Source organism: Caloenas nicobarica, chromosome 1, assembly GCF_036013445.1.
Source record: "Caloenas nicobarica isolate bCalNic1 chromosome 1, bCalNic1.hap1, whole genome shotgun sequence".
NCBI lineage: Eukaryota > Metazoa > Chordata > Aves > Columbiformes > Columbidae > Caloenas > Caloenas nicobarica.
The window spans coordinates 47,715,180-47,736,213 of record NC_088245.1 but is presented as its reverse complement, the minus strand read 5'-3'; the positions used below and the strand labels follow the sequence as shown (position 1 = coordinate 47,736,213).

Below are 21,034 nucleotides of genomic sequence, written 5' to 3'. Positions count from 1 at the left end.
AGCATTGCTATTTTTTTAAGCAATAATTTGTGGATGGCTTAAATTACCCAGGCTACAAACTCCAAAACTTTTTCCAATACACCTGGAGGGTCTCAGGACCACCAGCTGAGACAGAGCGCTACACTGAATATGTATTCTAGCCTAACATCGTTAGGTAAAATTAAGGTTTACCCATCACTAAATGGATTGCATTGTTAGCTAAGCAGTTTAACATAGTAACTTCATGTGAACTGAAATACAAGCATGTATATATTTCTCTGTGTGGAAAAGCATGAGACAGGAGACCTGACAGTTCTCTACCCCAACAGAATTTTGGAAATTGTTCCATAATGCAAAATTATCCACTACCTCTTAAGAGATTTGAGCCTTTGCTCAGCCTGAGCAGCAGCGTGGAACGATTGCTGTATTCCCTTGGATACATACGAATTGACAGAGAGGTGACAGGTACAGAACGCTGTATAATCCCCCTACAATCCAGCAGAAGCATTACTTGGGCAAAAATAATGAAACGCAGTATCATCTAGACTCCAGATTTTCTTCCTACAGCAACAACACCAGCAACAACTTCCCAGATCCCCTCACTCCCCACACCTCAATACCCTCAGATTCTCTTCTGTCCCTAAAATGCCACAGAATATTTTCTGCTTCTTCCAGTGTCCTTACTTGTTCTTTATCATGGCTCCAACTTGATCAGTGTCCCTTGCACAACCCTTCTGGCCCGAACAGGTGGGCAAAAAAGCATATTCTGTGGACAATCTTAAATTACCTGCCTACTGAACGACCAGCAGGCAATGGGCAAATTGTCTCTTTCACGCCCTACAAGAATGGACAAGTACGTGGTGAGGACAGATGAAAATTATTTTCATAAGATGTCTCCAATCATTACCTTTGAAGTCTCTAGTCTCCTGTCAAATTCATTAGGCAGAATACATTCACTTCAAGAGACCTGAATGATGCAAAAGCCTCAGGAAACACGGAAAATAATTTCCAGGACAGAAACAAAGGACTTAAAGGAAATTCCTGGCTCCTAACATTGAAGTTACATTCGTAAAATTATCAGGCTTCCTTCCCAAAGAAGCCATGTATTTTTCCTGCTACTCAAGTTTGGAAAGTAAATTCAGAACATCATTATTCCCATAAATAAAAATTTTATCTTGATTTACTGCCTTATCTTGTAGTAAGAGCTTTCTCTTCTACACCCAACTCGATTTCAATCATGTCTCCTTGTTATCAGCACATAGGTGCAGGATGACATATGTTAAACGAAAATTAATTTAATAGTACAAACTTTCTCTCTTTGCTTAAAGGAAAATTATACCAGATGTTTTGCAAGATTATTAACCACAGTAACCTGACCTCTCTTCTATTTCCCTATGCCCTGTGAAATCTCCACATACTGTATATTACATGGCACCATAGCAAGACTGACTCAGGTCCACACTCACAATTCTAAGCACAGGGAATTCAGCAGACATGGTGTTTACCTTTGTTAAGATAACAGATCATATTAACTGCCAGGATCCACCACTGGTTAACCCAAAAGTTAAATTCATTTCGTTTCCTATTTACCTCCAAGTCTTTAAGTCTGTCATTATTTGTTCCTTGACAATTTGCCCAGAGATCTATTAGCTTTAAAGCCTTCCATGTCACTGAGGTTATACTAAGGCCTGTATTTACTTGGAGTATTCCTTTCTCTTTTACAAAGAGGTCCTACAACTGCTGTTCTCCTGGAGGAGCTTAGTCCTGATAACTCCTTGCACTTTTCTCTCCAGCATAAAGACGGAAGATCAAGTCCATGTTTCATTTTCACCTTGATTACAAGTACCTCTCATTTCTACACATTTACTCTGATTTGTCATTCTGCCTCCACTCTTAAATATCAGTGCCTTTACAAACACCCAGGTCAAAAGTTAAACATTTAAATCCTATACGTGTATCTAAAAAGGCTAATTTAATTCCCAGTTTACCTCCACTGAGGAATTTACCTATTCTCTCTTTATTTACATAGCAGAACATACTGTTTCTAATGCTAAGAGATTAATAAAGTAAGTACTTTGGAAACAAGTATCTGAATTGCTTAATAAATGATTTAAAGGTATCCAAGAGAGACGAAACCTAATGAGACAGAAAAGCTGAGAATGTGTTAGTCCAAAATGAAATGGATGCAGAAGGAAAAAAGAGAAAGGTTAGTCTAGGAGATGATGGGAAATCTGAATGCTTCAGACTAGGAAAAACACGCCCAAACAATCTGAAAAATGATGCGTCATTTTCACAAAAGCTCTGGACAAGATGTAGAGCTGTTAATGCGAGGAATCTTGCAGGGCTGTTTAGAGGGTTTCTGGTGTTTATTTAATGCTATGGAAAATCTATACTGATATGGTATCACAGGTTCTTTGTTACCAAAAGTAAGTACTGTCAGCACTACACCACCACAGGCAATTCAATTTATGAGACTACTGGCTAAAATCATGGTATCGCACACAAGAGCAGGAGCAGTTTAGCGACTGAAATACTAATGTTTTAAATAAAGATAATTAATACATGTTGCTATTGTAATTCACACTGGACGTTAAATCCCAAAAGAGGATATGTCCTGAGCCAAGAACAATAAAATTCTCATTTCTTGTGGTAGCTTGCAGATGAACGATTAACAGCAACTTCCTAATCTTCATAGCGCTCACCCCTATTCTCTCAACTTTATCCTTTCATAATGAAGTTGATAAACTACAATTTCTATACAAGTTTTCCCACAGACGGAAAACTGCAGGAACTGGTATGAAATATAGCTCCCATAGAAAAAAGAAAAATAATCACATTACATGCATTTCACATGGTGTAATTTTACAATATTTTTTTCTACAAACAAAAAGCTGGAGGAAAACATCAGCCAGATTTTCTAAGATAAATACAGTATTCATCCTGCAGTTCTGTTTGTGCTCATTTTTCCAAAAGGAAACATTAAATACATAAAATATAGAAAGGATATAAACAGTTTAAGTATTTTATACATGCATATATGTGTGTATGTATGTATAAAATACACAATGGCATATTTTAAGATAATAAAATTACATCTGTGTCCTCTTTGCTCCTCTCCCAGAAAACACAGACAACCCCAAGTCCAAAATTGTTACTACTCAAAATATGTATTTGGCTCAAACTTGTCATTTTAAATTAGTGTCCAGCAATTAGGAAACTCCATTTGGCACCTGCAAGAGTAACATCTTGCATATCAAGAACACGGAGTTCTGAGTCCATTTAGGAAAAAAAAAAAAAGTTATCTTGAGAGAGCCCTGTTGCATGAAGAACACACCTTGCCAGAAAAAAAGCTTTATAAAGACACCTTTATTTGGTGGGAACAGGGGGATGACTTGACATAATTCAGAAGAAGGGGATTAAAAATAGGAGTGTGTTTTCTGGGAAGTTCAAATATCAGAACATTGCAATATTTTCACACTGCCAATTTGTTCACTTCTGGGGAAAAAAAAAAAAAAAAAAAAAAAAGAGTCATCCCCTCTTTTTAAAATGCCAAAGGGCTGAATAAACAATGCAAAGCCTGCTCAGGCAGAAGAAAACTGAGCATAGCACTAGCCTAAGGAATACTTCTGAGCATTCAGCATTCAAAAAAGCAAGCACATCTGCTGTGACAATGCTATGGGGTTTGTGTATTTGGAAATGAGCTGTTGAATTGAGGACACTTTGTACCTTTGTTAACATGACTGTCTCCTAAATCTTATTGCTATTGCAAAGATACTGACAGCAGATAGGCTTGTCTACCCCAGGAGGAAAAGGCATTTCAGAGAATGACACAACTTTATCACAAGTCTCAGAGCACTGGGAACTGAATCTTCCCAGTATGTTAATCACAGTACTGGAAGGTACCAGGCACTACCCTTCTAAAATTAAAGCTTCTCCAAATTTAGCAAAGAATAATTACTACAGGAAATAAAGATATTGCTTCATGTGTTGGCTAGTAAAATATATGGCAAGTTCACTGGCCCTTACATGAAAATTTCAAAAACTCAGTTTAAATACAATACTTCCAAGTCAATTATAACTCCATAGCACTAGAACACACTGATATGATGATATTAAGACATGAAACTGATCAAAATAATCTTGGAATGAGAATTTCTTCCCATTTGCAATTCACTAACCCTACTCTAATAAAAGTACGTATTTAACAATCCATCAGCCAGTTGGTCACCAAAAGAGCAACATCATGAGCAACATATTTGGCCCTACATAGAAACACACAGTGAAAAGTTTTAAATAAGTATTCAGAGGCAGCTATTAAAACTTTGTCTCACTAAACTATGAGGAGTTCACACCCCTAAAATTAGCAAGCTACACTGGATGTAACCAGAGACAAAAATTTCTTCTTAAAAATAGAAATTAAAGAGTCTATTGCAATATGCAAGGGATATTAATAGTGTGAATTTAACTCTATGTGACATTTTAAAGCTATCTTGCTAGGCAGTTTACATATTAATTGTAGCCCTTTGTTTTCCTACAATCAGTCTGATTAAAAACAAACAAATCCAAATCAGTATGAAGGTTCTGTTTTACACATAAAATTACTTTCTCCACTTTTGAAGACAGATATTCTAATCCAAGTCCTCAGCTAAGATTTCAGTTTCCATGTTAACAACTTCAGTACAAGTTCATTCAATCAGCACCTCTAACAATTATATAAGGCTGAACCACCATTGTATTCTCATTGCTATAGAAAGTGGCAAGATAAGCTACTTGTCTGCAGGACCAGGGACCAGTGATGCAACTCCCTACATACCATCCATCAGAAGCAAGCAGGCACAAATATTAAATACATGGTTACCCTTGAGGAGTGATGAGTATCAGACCCAAAATTCCTTGACTCCCACATAGTGATTTGAGCCACAGCATTGTAAATAAAGGGCACAAATTTCCTCTTTCCCGCAGCTCCCTCCTTTCCCCCTTTCTCTTCAAAATGTCCACTCAGGAGTAGCAAAAGCAATTTCATATTGAAGATTACAGGGCACACTCTGAAAAGAAGACATTACAGTCTGGGGAATTTCCTGACAGATCATCCTGAAGAAGCACTTACAAGGGGAACTAATACATTCTTATTCTGAGGATTGGAATAGAGGAAATTAGAAGATCATCACAGAGACTAAAAGTTTCAAAGGAATTAGGACACGGTATCATCTGTATACGGATAAGCCAGGATTTATGCAAGTTAGGTTACATATTTTTTCTGTCAGCCTCTAGTATAGACCTGTTGGAGCCATTGAGTACAAATTCTATACATGCTTTAATACAACAGTATTGCTCCAAGACAGTCTTTCCACCTCAAACTTCAGCCTTCTTCACCCTTCTACCCCTGCCACTGTGCTACATGGGCTTCTTTTTCAGCCACACCTACTTTACCAAATGAACATGACAGCACTAATACTTGCCATTCTCTAGGCATAGTCTTGTGTAAACAACGTGTAAGAGTGACATTGAAAACTTACCACACAGCACTTCTTGTCAAGATGTAAAGACTGGCTGCATATGCTCAAGCACTATATGACTTTATGCTTAGTCTTGGAAAACTAAATTGCTGCACCTTAGGGAGGATTAATTTTAATTGGCAGAACCTGCCAAAAAAGTTAAGGTAGACTGAGGTCTGATGGACACATGAGGAATAGTGAACTATCAAATATGTCTGATCAGTACATCTTTTGCTGTAACTTAGGCAAGGCCAAGACGAACTCCTTAAACCAACAGAAAAATGAACTGAAAAAAAGTAGCTTACTTCAAACCCAAAGCAGTACTGTTTATATATACAAAGAAGTTTGATCACACTTTCCAATTCCACATCCTACATAAATTTCTGCTTTAGGCTTTGCAAAAATCAAGTTTTGAATTTCTGAACCTGGTGAACCTTGCTGAAAGAATATATTTTTTTTTCCCCCCCCATCAGCAACACCTATAACAAGACAATTCAAATACTTTACACTCTGGTTATGTGCTCCCATTTGCTCGCAGGGCAATGAAGATGATGAAGGGAGTGGAGCATTTCCCTTATGAGGAAAGGCTGAGGGAGCTGGGGCTCTTTAGCTTGGAGAAGAGGAGACTGAGGGGTGACCTCATTCATGTTGATGATTATATAAAGGGTGGGTGTCACGAGGATGGAGCCAGGCTCTTCTCAGTGACAACCAACAGTAAGACAAGGGATAATGGGTTCAAGCTGGAACACAAGAGGTTCCACTTCAATTTGAGAAGAAACTTCTTCTCAGTGAGGGTGACGGAACACTGGAACAGGCTGCCCAGGGAGGTTGTGGAGTCTCCTTCTCTGGAGACATTCAAAACCCGCCTGGACGCCTTCCTGTGTAACCTCATCTAGGTGTTCCTGCTCTGGCAGCAGGATTGGACTAGATGATCTTTTGAGGTCCCTTCCAATCCCTAACATTCTGTGATTCTGTGATTTCTATCACTAAAATCTTGTCTCTTTCTGACTACCTACTGACATGCTAAAAGTTCATAAATGCCTATTTTCATTAATAAACTTATTACAAATAGCATCTGCAGAAGGTCTAATCTTGGCACCACTGAAATTACCAAGTGTTGCTGCTGGTTTACGCAAGAGCAGGGCACAGCTGATGGGAATGCCCTGGTAGCGGTCTCATCACCTCAAGTCTCCCACAAGATGACACATGGAACTCAGTAGCAGCCTAATTCCAATCCAATGCACCACTTACAAAGTGCAAAACACCGCCAAACTTAACCTCATCAGAAGCACATGCTGCTATCAGAAGTAATAAGAGCCCTAGAGATTTACAGAAGTAATCTTTTACTTTCTTGCAGTAACAATAAGGTAAACTTAAGATTACTCTCCTTCTTTCCAAGTCACACATCGTATTTTTTTTCACCCTTCTTCCTTTATTAGAAAAACAAGCAAACCAACCAACCAACAACAAAAAAGCAACCTTTCCACAATTTAATTCTGGCTTAACTACACAAAATAATTTCTGTACAGCACTTACAGCAGTAACACTCTATGATAATCATAACGGAGCCAAAACAGCGAAAAGAATGGAAAGGTAACATGCTGTACTGCCAGATTTCTGAGCAGACACCAATGGTTTCCATGCATAATGGCAAAGCTGGCAAAAGACAGAAATGTAAGAAAAAAAAATCCTAAAACAGAACAGTTATGCACAAGTGAAATGAAGATTCAGTAATATTAAGAATGGATTGTGCAAAAGGGAGAGCCAGAAAAGCCTTTTGCTTTTCTGCCTAATCAAAAGACCTTCAAATCCCACTGTAGAGTAAAGCTGATTTGGCACAAATGCCTAGATATTCAGTACATACATCTATTTCTATAATACATGAAAAGTGGTGAAACTTGCATCTTTTATGCAGCAGCTGCAATAGCCACTGCCACACAGCAATATAGACTGGATTTAGTCTCACCCAGCTTCAGATGCCCACCTTCGTGTGATTTAATTTAAATCTCTAAGCTTCTACCAAATCAAGAGAGATCAGACAGATCACCTACAAGAGCTGTACCCCTCTCAGCTACAACTATTTTAAGAGCAAACGCCCAATTTCAAACACTTACAATTTGGGAGGAAGAAACCCCTATGGCAGCTAATCTTAAAATCTGCCTGACGTGAAAAGCAGGAACATGCACCCACTGCATTGGATCTCAAAAAAAAAAAAGTCAAAGGGCTTTTTTATTTGTTTTTTAGGGTTTTTTTTTTTAAGTATCCACCCAGATAGTTAACAATTCTGAAATACATATCCTTCACAGTATTTATCCTCTCCTCCGTGTGTTTTGAGAAATCAGATTCTCTTCAAAGAAATTAAATGACTCCCATCATTACACAATAGCTGAAAGCTACCTCAGTAGCCTGAACCCCCATCACCAGAGCCTTAGGCTAACACTGTCACCACTGCTCTAGGCTTCATTTCAAAAACATAGATTCTCTTCAAGTAAATCACTGAACTTCAGCCTTCTCTGACATTAAGTGCCACACCGCATAATGACACAGAGCACACAAAGATTATTCTAATTGACTCTCCCAAGTCCAAACAAGAATAGCTGAAACAAGGGCTGGGCTATTTGTTTCAAAACATCACAAGCGGATGTATCTTCATTGTAAGAGTACTTCTTCAAAACTGAAGAGCAGTTCACATATATGCTACAGTGTAGTGTACATATTCACTAGTAAATGAGAAATCCCACCTAAAGTATCGATGAAAAGTGACAACATAGGTCAAAACATTTTGTGAAAGAACAATTTGTAAGCCACTACACTCAAAGCCCATCTTCCCAAACCTAAAAGAATATCATAGCTTCCGGCATCAACAAATCACAAACAAAAGCTTGATACCAAGATTTATGAATGTCACTACAGATTCCACTTGATCACTTTCCAATCGACCTTTGTCAAGTTGATGTCTTACTCATTCTCCTGAATGCAATTCCAATCAAAGACCTTCCAGTTCCTTGGTAAAAAGGAGAAAAAAAAAGAAAAAAAAAAGAAAGAGTTCCTTGAAGGCAAAAACCAAAACACACAGAAAAGAAAGGTGCATCTTTTTTCTACATTAAATTTATATTGCAAGACACGGTGATGCCCCTCAGGTAGAAATCCATAGGAAGCTGGTTTCATAAATATCAGAAATAGAGGATTTGCTCAATAGGATCTCTCTGTGTATAAGAGAGAGAATACCACAGGCGTTCAGGCTGGAAAGACACAATGGAATGACCTGATAATGGCCCATCTCCTTTACCAGTAAGCATCTAGCTCTTACAGACAGTCATGCTCCTTGGTGCTTCCCAAGGCAAATTACTTATGACCAAATCCATAGAGTTTATGGGAACAAAACACACACAAGCCAACAAGGACAGTCTCAGAATTTCTTCATATGCTTACTGGCAAACAGAGGAGAAACTCTCACTGATTGTCTAAGCTCTCACTGTCTTCACTCTTTTCTTAAGTGTTCCTTGAGTCTTGTTAATAAATGCTTTCACTCTCTCCTTCATCCCGCAGCTTCCCCACACCTCTGGTACAAAAGTCTGCCAAATTCAGCCCACTTGCACAGAACAGAAGTAGCATAATTCTCATACAGATCACAGGCCCTCTTCAAGCACCTCTCTGTGATGATGCTGTATTTCCGAAGGGCCCGAGTATCACCCATTGCATGAATTCACATGGGAGGAAAGGGTTCCACTGCATAGATCTTCACAAAAAGCTGAGCAGGACATCAACTTAGGAACATTGCAAACTCACTGTCAACCTTCTGGACCCTTTTTAGCACAACAGGAGCCTGGCAGCTACCGAATCAGTCTGCTGCCATTTAATATCTGGCTTTAAAAGACACTCCTAAGAATATCCCCTTAACTCTTATATTAGGAGAGGGCTGCCATCCTTCTCTTGCTCATCAAAACTGAAATCGTGTAATTTGCTCCACAAAAGGATTGGTTACATGTGACAAGATGTAACCAGATTTCTTTCTTAAGATATGGGGGAGAGGGGAATGAACAAAGACAATCCCTTTTTCTGGACATAGTAGGCAAAGGGCTAAGAAATCACTCAGAAGCCTGATGATGTGAAGAGATACTCTGCTGATCTGGTAACATCAGGGACAACCATGACACAGAATTGTGGTATTCCTGCCAAAACCTCTAGTAAAACAAAGATTCCTAACATAGTAAAAGCCACACAGCCCCATATTGCGCACATGCATCAGTAATTGGACTAACACCAAGTACTGAAGCATTTTATTTTATTTTCAAGTCATCTGTGTGGAGTCAAGAAAGGAAACAAGAAAATCAGCCCTGATCTCTAATACAAATTGTTAGCCTGACTCTAGACAAATCCACATTTTTCACACTTACTTCAACATATCACAGATTCTTCTTAGTGGTTTAAAAACAAACAAACAAAAAAAGCCAGTTATATAATTCAAGAAGTACAGTCAAGTTCATTTTACCAGACCAAAGAGAATCCAAAGGCAGGAGATACAGCATGCATCCTCTTCATAACCCAATGTATCAGAAGGTTATTGGTAAATGGTAGAATTGATGCAGGTATGAGAAGAAATGGTTCCAGTATTTAACAAAGCTTTCCTTCAACAAAACGCCTTAACAAAAAGATATACCACAGGAGCAATCTACATTTCTTGCTTAACATTTTTACTGTATTTAGTCGCTCTCATGTTAACAATATTTTATTACCTTTTCTTCCTTTGCTTTTTTAAATGTGTGTCCCACCTCCAACACCAAGAAGCATTTCTCCTGCCCTTTCCTAGTTACTATAATTTTCATATTTGAACACGTGTTTCTTCTAGACTTATATAAGATGATGATATTTTATTATAACAAAATAATTATAATATACTGACACTGGTGTGATACTATTGACACTGATAATTCAGTATCCACATACAGCACAAATATCAAAGCATAGATTCAGAGGCTCCAGACAAGTACATTCAAAATTCAGTGCAGATAGAATTCTGTGTTTCACTTACAGCACTGTCCTGGTTTTGTTAAAAATAAGACAAGTTTCTCTTTTAGTGAATTTTCCTTTCAGTTAAAGTCTTCTTAGTAACTGCACTTTTCTAAAGTAGGATACGTGTTTTGGTAGACATAGCAATGATATGCAAGGTCACTGATAAGCAACGTCCCGTAAGTGGGAGGGGCAAGGAGGAGCGAACCCAACAGGTGACTAAACCTGACCAACTAAGTATTCCATCCCGTTCACATGATATTTCATAGAAAAGTGGGAGATCACAAGGATCTCGGACCTTTTTCTCTTTTTCGACTATGGCCGACATCTGGGAAGGACCCTGCCTGCCATCCCTGTGAACTGAGGCCTAGTGACAGACTGAATCCAGTTCTGGTTTGCTGCAGAGTCCGACCCAGGGCTTCCGGGGCTTGCTCTGCTGTTGCTGGAGCAGTGCTGATCTTTGCTGGGGAATTCAAGATTGGTTTTGTATATTTTGTATTGTTTTCTCTATTTTATTAGTAGCATTAGTAAAACATTTTTAATTTTTCTCCAACTCTCTCTCTTTTGGTCCTTCTTTGCCTTCCTGTCGCCTGTACCTAGTGGGAAGAGGGGTGAGGGGTGGCCGAGGGGCAGAGGGGGTTAACAAAGCATCTGCCACAGTATATTGTTGCCCTGCAATCAAACCTTGACAAGCACCTACAACATTTAGACACTTCTTGAAAAGAAAAAAAAAAAGTGGAAGCAAAGTGACTCTAGTGTGGATAGAACGTGAGAAGTCCCACATCTGTTCTCTCCATTCCTCACTGTTGTCCTGGCCATGGCCAAAAGCCACTGAGAGCTGCCCAGTTACACCCACACACTTTGCCTGCCTCTCAGCCCTGGGACAGGAAGCGAGGCAGCTTGGCACTGGGAGGGGTGCAAAATCCATGAGCATAATATGACCACACTGAGGGTGAAGGAGTCCCATGCTAGGGATTTGATACAAGATAGCTCTGAGCAGCTGGGGGAAAGCTGGCAGGGTAAATGGGGCAACCTGCAATGCTGTAGACAGGAGGAGAAGCTGTGAATGCGTGCATAGTCGAAAGTCTTCTCTGGCCCTCCTTAACTAAGAAGAATTTTCACATCTGATCTAAGCGACTCTCACTCAACAAAATATGTTCTATTAGTTTTTGTAACACTAATGTCTCTTTGAGAATAGTACTGGGTTTGATCCTACTCGGTTGCGAAGCTTCCACTTTTCCTTGCAGCTGTCTGCAGTGTTCAACCAAAGCTGCTTGTCTACGGTAATCCAAAACACAGTCAATGGCCACTGGAGTCCAACGGCCACCTCCTGTATGGTTTAAATTTATCTCCTAGAAAGTGAAAGTGAAGCAATGAATCCTCAGAAGCCTTTAGCACACTTACAGTACAGTATGCTACTAAGCTGTACTGCCCTCAATTAAAAAACTGTGAACAGTCAGTTCTAATTGGTCTGTCAGTTTGGTCTTTGTGTGTCACTCACCTGTACAGACATGTGGGTATAAAGCAGAACATTTTCTGCATATTTATATCATTTTGCATTTGAGCAATGAGACTAGCTTAATTGTAATCTCTGTATTACATGTACTGGAATAACTTGGAATAAAAGGAAGAGTGAATGCTGTAAAACCAGAGAAACTTGCTACATTAGCTTACCCTAACAAGGTTTCTCTTCCTGTCACCGTCATTCTTATAGTGTAGCACTGAAAGCCCACTTAGAAATTCACTTTGATTTAAAACCAATAATCTATAGCACCAAAGCACTGACTCTCTGTCGTTTCCTGTAAGCTGTGTTACTTGCTGTTTGGTGGTGGGAGGCAACATCAGGTTTTTCTTAAGAATGGAGGACTTACACTTCCACAACCTCCTGTGCATACAAACAGACTTCAGAGCATTGCAGTCTTCTCTATCTTCAAAACACCAACTTCCACCATAATGCTTCGTCTTCAACTGAAAAGCCTTGTTTTAAACACAGGATTAGCAAGTCAATAGAAAAAAAAAATCTTATTTAATACTTGAAAAGCCAATGACTAGCATCTTCTACATGCAAATAGCCTTTTTGAAAGCCACAGTCCTATTAACTTTAACAAACAAACAAAAATCACATGACATAGAAAATCATAGTGTTTAATTGTTGCAATCCTTAAATACACACACACACACACACACGCTACTCTTTTTGTCACAACCTTTGCCAGGAAACGAAACAGGTTTTCATAGATTTTTAGGCAAACCCACTACAAAAGCATTTATTTACAAAACAAAACCAAAGATGAAAACCCTCCTACACCATCCTGGTTTAAGCTGGATGAGACTATAATACAGACTGGAAGTAGCATCTACCATCCCGTAAAGAACACAATACACAGAGAATTTTCCATAAGGCTGTTCTAATTCATCTTGGATAGATTCTGTAGGCCACTGATATCAATCAAAAGATTCCAATGGATTCAGGACTGCTTGGATCACATTTTTATTTTAATTCAATAGCAAAGTGTTATTTCTTTGCACTCCATGTAACTTTTTCATCCAGAGCTACTGAAATAAAACTTTACAAAGAAAGGTAACTGTTACCAAACTGTACACAAATAGGTAAACCAAAGAAAAGGTGTCTACTATACTAATGGTTAGCTGAGAAATATTTAGAATTGACACCAAATATTTTATAGTAAAGGTCCATTAAGTACACCACAGTCTCAGTGTGCAATACAGAGGTAACTAAGAAAATACTAATAGCAGTGGTTTCTATAACTTCTGCCCTCTGGAATTTTATCCAGTTGCAACACCTAAATAGAACAATAATGAAGTCAAGCAGCTGTCAATATTATTATGCTTTTCTGGAATTTTTTTTGAAAACAAAAAGCCTTATTTCAGCTTTCTACAGTAACAGTATCACAGTTCGCAATTTGTAGATATTCTTTATACCTCAGCCAGTAGAGACATCACTCCACTCTCATCCTTGTCCCTAAATTAAAGCATAGATTACGTAAAATGATATAAAAAACTGCCTTGGAGGAGTTTTCACTTGCTCGGCGTCTCAGAAACATTAGCTGCACAGCCACAAGCCATCCCAGTTGCATATCAGGTCCCATACTTCAAGGCTTCAGAACAGCATGTTTATTTTCAGCTTTGCACACTAATCCTCCGCTCCTATTTCGGACTAAGTGAAGAGCGGAAAACTTGCAATAGTAAAGATATTATGTCTGCAACTCTCATTAGCAATAGTGCAAATGCTCTTTAGCAAAGTTTCTCTATCTGAATACATAAATGAAAAGCGAGAATTACATTCCACCATTCCCCAACACTACACAGAATCTAGTCTCCCACATAGGTCTTTCCTAAAACCACACTCACTGCAGGGGTGAAGATGAAAGCTGCACATTTGCTAATGGTGCCAAAACAACTACAACTGAACAACAGGCAGTGGCAATCTTTTTAGCCTGAACAATGTCAGACATCAAATCCAGCCAAAACCTTAAAGGCTTACCTATGGAGATGATGACAATAAACAAGCTAGGGATCTAGAGCTGTTGGCATCCCTCTACATCACCATTGGCAACCAGACAGAAGGACAATTACATGTCCTTCAAAAAGAAAGCAAACCAGAAAGTTGGTAATTTTCACCGAGTGATCATTTTTTAAAAAATACACCTAATGTTTCAAAAGGTGATAAGAGATGCCCCATTCCTGCAAGCAATACCATTCACTGCAATAAGGATGAATCAAAAGCATAGCTAAGCAAAGGAAACACTGTATAATCTTCAGAGACATTAATTCTCTAGGTATGAAAATATGAAAGTTCTAAGTATAAAACTTCCAAACCTAATAATCAGCTTAAACCTTGAAAAGAATATGCATCCCCACTTCTACTTACTCTTTAATACTGTCTTCTTGGGTTGGAAGGGAAAAAACGGATTGGGTGAAAATACAACCTTTATGGCTTATAATTCTACCAAAGAGGTTGACCTTGCAGGATCAGGGGAGCACAGCACTACTATGCTAAGATGTACAGCAACAATTTCCCTCTTTATTTCATTTTGACAACAACAACTTACACCTAACACTGACCTTTAGCTTTTAGATGTATTTAATCCCCAAATCCCAAATTATACTAACAAGAGATACCAGCCTTGTAAATTTCCAAACATCCATTTCTGGCACTGGGAAAAAAGTTACAAGTTTTCCAAACAGTTCTGCCATGACAAAATAATCAAAACATGATTACTGTTTTACATGAACAAACCAGGCTTTTCTTCAGTTGTAACCAGTTAATCTGTCTTTTTAGGTTCACATGACAATTGTGGCTTCCCTCTCTTACTCCCAATACTCCTGTAGCACGCAGCCTACTCTTTGATAGGTTTCACACATTTCTAGATACACCATGGATTTAAAACCAATGCTTGGAGGTCTTAACTATATTCTGTCTCATCAAATTATCTTCATCTCTTGTCAAAACATGAGGGAACTGTGGGAAAAGCGTGCATAAGTTCTCTGAGCACAAAATATCTGGAGGTTTGGTTACAAGTCACAAAAGCCAAGAATAAGCATTTCTTCTATGGTCACATTTGCATTTAAAGGGATGCCAGGAGATTAAATCTCCCTTTCTCCTTAAAGTGTGGGTAGGATGTTTTTTTTGTTTTGAGTGAGATTTTGTTTGGTTTGTTTTGGGGTTGTTTCAGTTGTGGCATTTGGTTGGTTTGTTTGTTTTAATCCTTCTAGGTCCCTTTATGTTATTTCCTCTAAACACAGCAAAGATTTTAAGAAATAAAGGGAATCCAAGGACAGATTACGAAAGTGATTAGAGGCTTAGAAAGACTTCCATATGAGGAGAGATTATTAAAAAGACTGCCTCGATTACAGACAAGATGAATGGGAGGGATCATAAGAGAGAAGAGAGGTTCCACAGAATGATTTTTCATTACTAGAAACCAAGTGGATTTCTGGATTCTCTTTTTAATGTAAGTTTGTGTGTATGTGTGTGGGATAACGTAAGAACCAGTTCATCCACAAAACACTGATTCTATTGCTAGTCCCGCAAGCTAAGGCTGAAAGCACAAGAAGATTGAAATTCAGATTCTCTAATCGTTAATAAATAAACCAGATCTGCTCCAGGTAAGTTTTGGTTTTAAATAAAGGAAGAATTCTTACCATTTCAAATATAAGTCTACCACTAATAAGGGAAAGTTCTGAATAGGCTCCAGTGTGCAAGAAATTACATAATTAGGACTTCCTGCATCTGGTACTTGTTAAAAGCAGGAGATATCACTGCGCAGATTTCTGATGGGATGCAGTAAAGGAACTCACATGTTTTCGTTGTACTAGTAAAGGATTTTTCTTCTACAAATCCATCCGTGTAAATTTATAATTCTAATGAAATGTGGAGGGTTGTTGTACTGTAAGAGGTAAGAGATCAAGAGTAAAGAGCAATTCCCTGATCACCAGAAAAAAAAAAAAGTAGACAGGTTTCTGAGGTCTAAATAGGACAATCTGGTGAGCATTCAGAGATGACTGCTTTAATAGAGCCTTGAAAGGCAGTCCTGACACAACTGTCTAGAAGCAAAAGTCAACACAATGAGGCAAAAGCATAGCCAAGCTAGTCTGAGCACCAGGAATGTTACTGTTTCAGTTGCACAGACCTCTACATGGACTTACTGCCTAAGAAGCACAGTGTAGCCAGAATCTGAGCACCTCTAGTCCCCCACACCACTCACTGAAAAAAAAAAAAAAAAAAAAGTCCCTTAAGAAACCACCATGACAATATTAAGCTATCTTGCAAGCTACATATTCCAGCAAGAACAGCACTTGGCACATGGCAGCTTAAAATGCAACCCTTGTTCCCAAATCTTGTCTTACATTATGTCTTAAATCCTGATTTTGAAAGATTTGGATTAGTTTTCAAAGTGTTGCAGGAACTGACTAGCAATGGATGTGAAGCGCAGTGAAGCTGCAACAAGTGGCACTAGGAAAGGTGAACTGAAACATTTTGCACAGCTCATTGTTTGCATTGATTCTACCTGTGGCACCCAAGCAAGCTGCAGTAATCCAGATTATAGTGACCAGATACAAGGAGAGGAAGAAAAGTCTCCTGGAAGGGTACCCTTCTTAAAGCCAGTGGTGGATGATTTATCAGAACCAAGATAACCACACGACTGTAAATCTATACCCACCAAATAATACCAAAACTGTAAAGCACTGATAGCACTACATTATGAGCAATACCAGTTTTATGCCCCACTCTGTGCTGCCGTGCACAGCATGGCTTGGCTCTCTTGTGACTCGTCCAAATAAGAGAACAGGAATCCAGCCTCTCCCTTAAAATATGTGGCCTCCTTAGATAGCAATAACTCCCCCTATGTTAAGAATTACTCTGCTGTTTTTCATTAAAGTGTTTTATCTCTTTCAGGCCCTGGGAACTTCATACAAAATGTGACACATGTTTCATTGGAGAGTTGTTAGCGGAACTCAGGATATCTTATGCTTCAAACGGCCTTAAAGAAGGTATTGAAGAGACCTGTTGCCTTCCTTGAAGGAGCTTTCTAGCTGCAGCAAGAATTTTAAAATCCTTTTCACCTCAGATTCTACCATTTACAAACCCAGAAAGCTATATTTACAGTAAGTTGTTCTAGCACTTCTGCAAACTGAATTGGGTGATGCTTTCCTATCATATTTGCAGTTGCAATTTTGGAACAGTCATCTTGCCTGCCCATAGAGAAGGCTTCACTTTCTTGTCAGAAAAGTCCTTAGATGAATGTGAAAGACACAGGCAGTAACCTATAGGACAGAGAAGTCCTTCAAAACCTGTCCACCCAAAAACTGGACTCACTAGCCTACGTTATACAGACTATGAGATCCAAAACCTACTTTGACACCTCTCTTTCCCCCAGGCTTTATTAAATGTATCTCACCCTACTTACTATACACGGTCCCTATCCTGCTGACAAAACCAACTCCAAAACTTCCTTCACACAATCAAGTCCTTCTGGTTTGTTCAGGTTCTCTGAGCACCTCCCATCAGCTCTGTATTGCTGTGTTCATGCTCTGCGTAGCCTTTCTCCATGAGTGTCTGGGAATGGCAGCTTTAATTCCAGCTGCTTTTATGCTTTCTATTCAGTCTCTAAAAGAATAAACAGCACCCTGCTTTCTCACCTCTTTCCTACATAATACCACTAGTTACTGTTCCTCCAGTGCCTGACCATTTCCATACCCTTGGTTAAAGCAGTAAGAGGAATGTTGAAGTTATCCAGGCAATTTACCCAGGAAAAAATCCTGTTTGTCTGGAATAAGCACAAATGGATTTAATGCTAGCTCTTGCCATCATCTGGAACATACAACCTGCTACTACCTCTAGCAATTATATTACAAGTTCTGTGATATCTGACACACAACTTGTAAAGCCCAAACCCTGGAGCAATATAATTACATACAACTCTACAAACTTGTTACAGAGTTATATTTCCAGTTCTTATGGTCGAAGGAAGGGCAGGCTAATCCTGATGTAAAGAAACCCAAAATCAGACAGAAGCACAATGTTTTTATAAAAATTTCTTAAGGATGAGATTTTTTTAATTTTTTCAACACACAAGTACAATACGCGATATTGCATGTTAGCCCTGATACTTCACGCTTTCAAGCAGATCATCTAGACTACAGAGTGGAAGTTTCAGGTTTAACTCTCAAACATACCAAAATCATCCTTGAAGGTATGCAACTTTCTTCCATGGCCGCAGTAGGCTAGGGAGCACATTATTCTTACAGCAAGAACAATGAAGAAAAACTACTTAGTTCAACTTGCAAAGAGAAAAACCAAAGTAAATACATACAGTTTTTAACTGGCTTATGACTAGTATGTGCACCCAGCTTAAGCTGTGAAGAGCACTGTAGACTCCAGTAGTAAAGGTTGAGTGTATAGGGTTACCTATTCTTAAAACATTTCATTATGCAGCAACAATCTGAAGCACACGGTCTCTTTTCCAGCACTGCCAATTAATGAGCTGGAGGGATGGAAAGAACAGCTAATGTACAGTACAGGGCGGGGGGGAAAGGCAAACCCAATCAAAACAAGAACTCTCCCCCCAAAAAACCTCTTCCTTAACAAATAGCTAATCCCTACACTTCAAACTGTAAAGCTCATTTATTGATGTGCAGGATCTCAGCACAGAAAACAGAACTTCTGCTGACATCCCAAGTCAGCTAGAGCAACCTCCGTTTTTTCATGTCTTTCTGCAGTGTGCGGGAAGAAAGAGTCATTTGTTTTACACCTGTTTGAGCTAAGCATTTCAGTAGGAATTTGAAATCTGTGCATAAACGGGAGAGCCAACTGCCTTTATCAATGTGACCACAAAGGCTACTAAATATACGAAAGGATCATAAGCATTGCCTATACATGGCTATCGTATACAGTATGAACAAATCATCAAAAAAGTAAGATAAAGAAAGACAAACTTGCCAGCAGACTATAAGAAAAACTACCCCATAAAGCCATACATCATGGATATGCAGTATATTCTTACTTGATTCCCAGCACACACTGATACACCTTTTCTGTCGATCTCCATCCCTGCCACAGCCCTCTTGGAAGCAACTTCAGGAAGGGAACTATCATCAGTCTCTGCTGCTAAATGCAACCACCTGATCCACAGTTCTTAAACAGAAACAGGACCAAAACCAGGTACCCACCAGTGTGATCCAGACACTGAGTCACTTCATTAAATCGGCAGCACTGTTAACTTTGGTGAGTAAGTTACTACTCTCACCTCCAACCAGTTTCTATTGGGGAAGATCGGTTTCTGTCATGTCAACAACCAGTTTAATTTCATTTTCTTACGCCAAAGCGTACTTAGAGTAGGAATATGGAAAAAAAAAAAAGCACGGTTAAAAAAACTTCCCTTTACAGCGACGATGTAGGAAACACAGGGACGTCTTGGGGAACGAGCCGCAGGTTGGCGGCGGCCCCCCAGAGCCCGGCGGCCCCCCAGAGCCCGGCGGCCCGCCGCCCTCACCCCCGGGCCAAGGCCGCCTCGACAGCCCTGCCCGTGCCCTCACCCGCGTCTTGCGGCGCCGGTGCCGCTCCGGGTCCGAGTAGGTCCTGTCCACGGCCAGCGCCGTGTCGCTGCCCGGCATGCTGCCCTTCCTCCTGCTCCTCCTCAGCGATACCCGCCACACGCAGGTAGACGGCCCCGCCAACCGGCCGCCCAAGCGCCAGCCCGGCGGCCGCGGCACTGAGGGGGCTCCGGGCGGGCGCGGCGGTGCGGGAGGGCCGGGCACGCCCGGGGGCGGGTACAGCGCCGGCAGCCGCTCCCCAGCGACACTCCCGCCTTAACCCCTCCGCGCCCCGGCCCCCGCCGCAACGCCTGAGGCGGCGTTGGCCGCCGGTCGCGGCGCCCAGCGGCCGGGGTTGTGGTGTTTCCCCCTCTACTGAAAACAGGGAGGATGCCTGAGGGAAGGAGAGAGTGGGGGTGAGCTACAGACAGAGGGAGTGGGCCATAACTGAGACCGCATCTGGAATATTGTGTCCAGTTCTGGGCCCCGCAGTTCAGGAAGGACAGGGAACTGCTGGAGAGAGCCCAGCGCAGGGCAACAAAGATGATTAAGGGAGTGGAGCATCTCCCTTATGAGGAAAGGCTGAGGGAGCTGGGGCTCTTTAGCTTGGAGAAGAGGAGACTGAGGGGTGACCTCATCAATGTTTATAAATATATAAAGGGTGGGTGTCACGAGGATGGAGCCAGGCTCTTCTCTGTGACAACCAACAGTAAAACAAGAGGTAATGGGTTCAAGCTGGAACACAAGAGGTTCCACTTAAATTTGAGAAGAAACTTCTTCTCAGTGAGGGTGCCAGAGCACTGGAACAGGCTGCCCAGGGGGGTTGTGGAGTCTCCTTCTCTGGAGACATTCAAAACCCGCCTGGACGCCTTCCTGTGTAACCTCATCTGGGTGTTCCTGCTCCGGCGGGGGGATTGGACTAGATGATCTTTCAAGATCCCTTCCAATCCCTAACATTCTGTGATTCTGTGATAAATTGCTGTTTGGTTTACAAAAAATTTGAAGGCCAGACCTTCCGAGGAAAGGCAAGGATGCTCTCCCAGACGTATGGCTGGGTGTGTGACAGTCCCATTCCTCCTGCAGACAAGCACTGGTTTGGTTCAGGCTTCTCACTGAAGCTCCAGCTCTTGGAAGGAGTTACCATCAATCGACCACCTCGACTTCTGTTAAATCTAGACCCTGTGGCTACAGCGAAACCGCACAAAACATAGCGCGTCCTAAAGGCTCCGAAGTCCAAAGCTGAAAGGAAGGAAGAAACCAGAAGTATTAAGTATGTTGTTGTTTTGAGGCAGACTCACTTTTTAGGCTTTGGCTGTTTGCGGTAGCATAAGGCACCCTGGACACAGATGAGTGCTGCTGCTGGAAAGCCCATGATATGCAGAGTTTTCCACAATAAACATGTTATAAAACTTCTGTCAAACCAACTAAACAATCAGGGTCTGCATTCTCCAAAGCGGTCAGTGGAGCATGGCAAACAATTCAGTTCCCATTTT

At 40.4% G+C, this 21,034-nt stretch overlaps 1 protein-coding gene across 2 annotated transcripts in view; it reads right to left on the bottom strand.

Moving 5' to 3' along the window:
* The window catches only part of TMCC3 (transmembrane and coiled-coil domain family 3), a 54,275-nt gene extending 34,474 nt beyond the window's left edge, over positions 1–19,801 (bottom strand). The window contains exon 1 of one of the 2 annotated variants that reach the window (XM_065641179.1): positions 19,545–19,801. In XM_065641179.1, coding sequence (XP_065497251.1) covers positions 19,545–19,622 — 78 coding nt within the window. In that variant the 5' untranslated portion in view covers positions 19,623–19,801. Of the gene's footprint in view, positions 1–19,012; positions 19,080–19,544 lie in introns of those variants that run through there. The other variant, XM_065641187.1, reaches the window with a different exon arrangement.
* Positions 19,802–21,034: the final 1,233 nt, after the last annotated feature.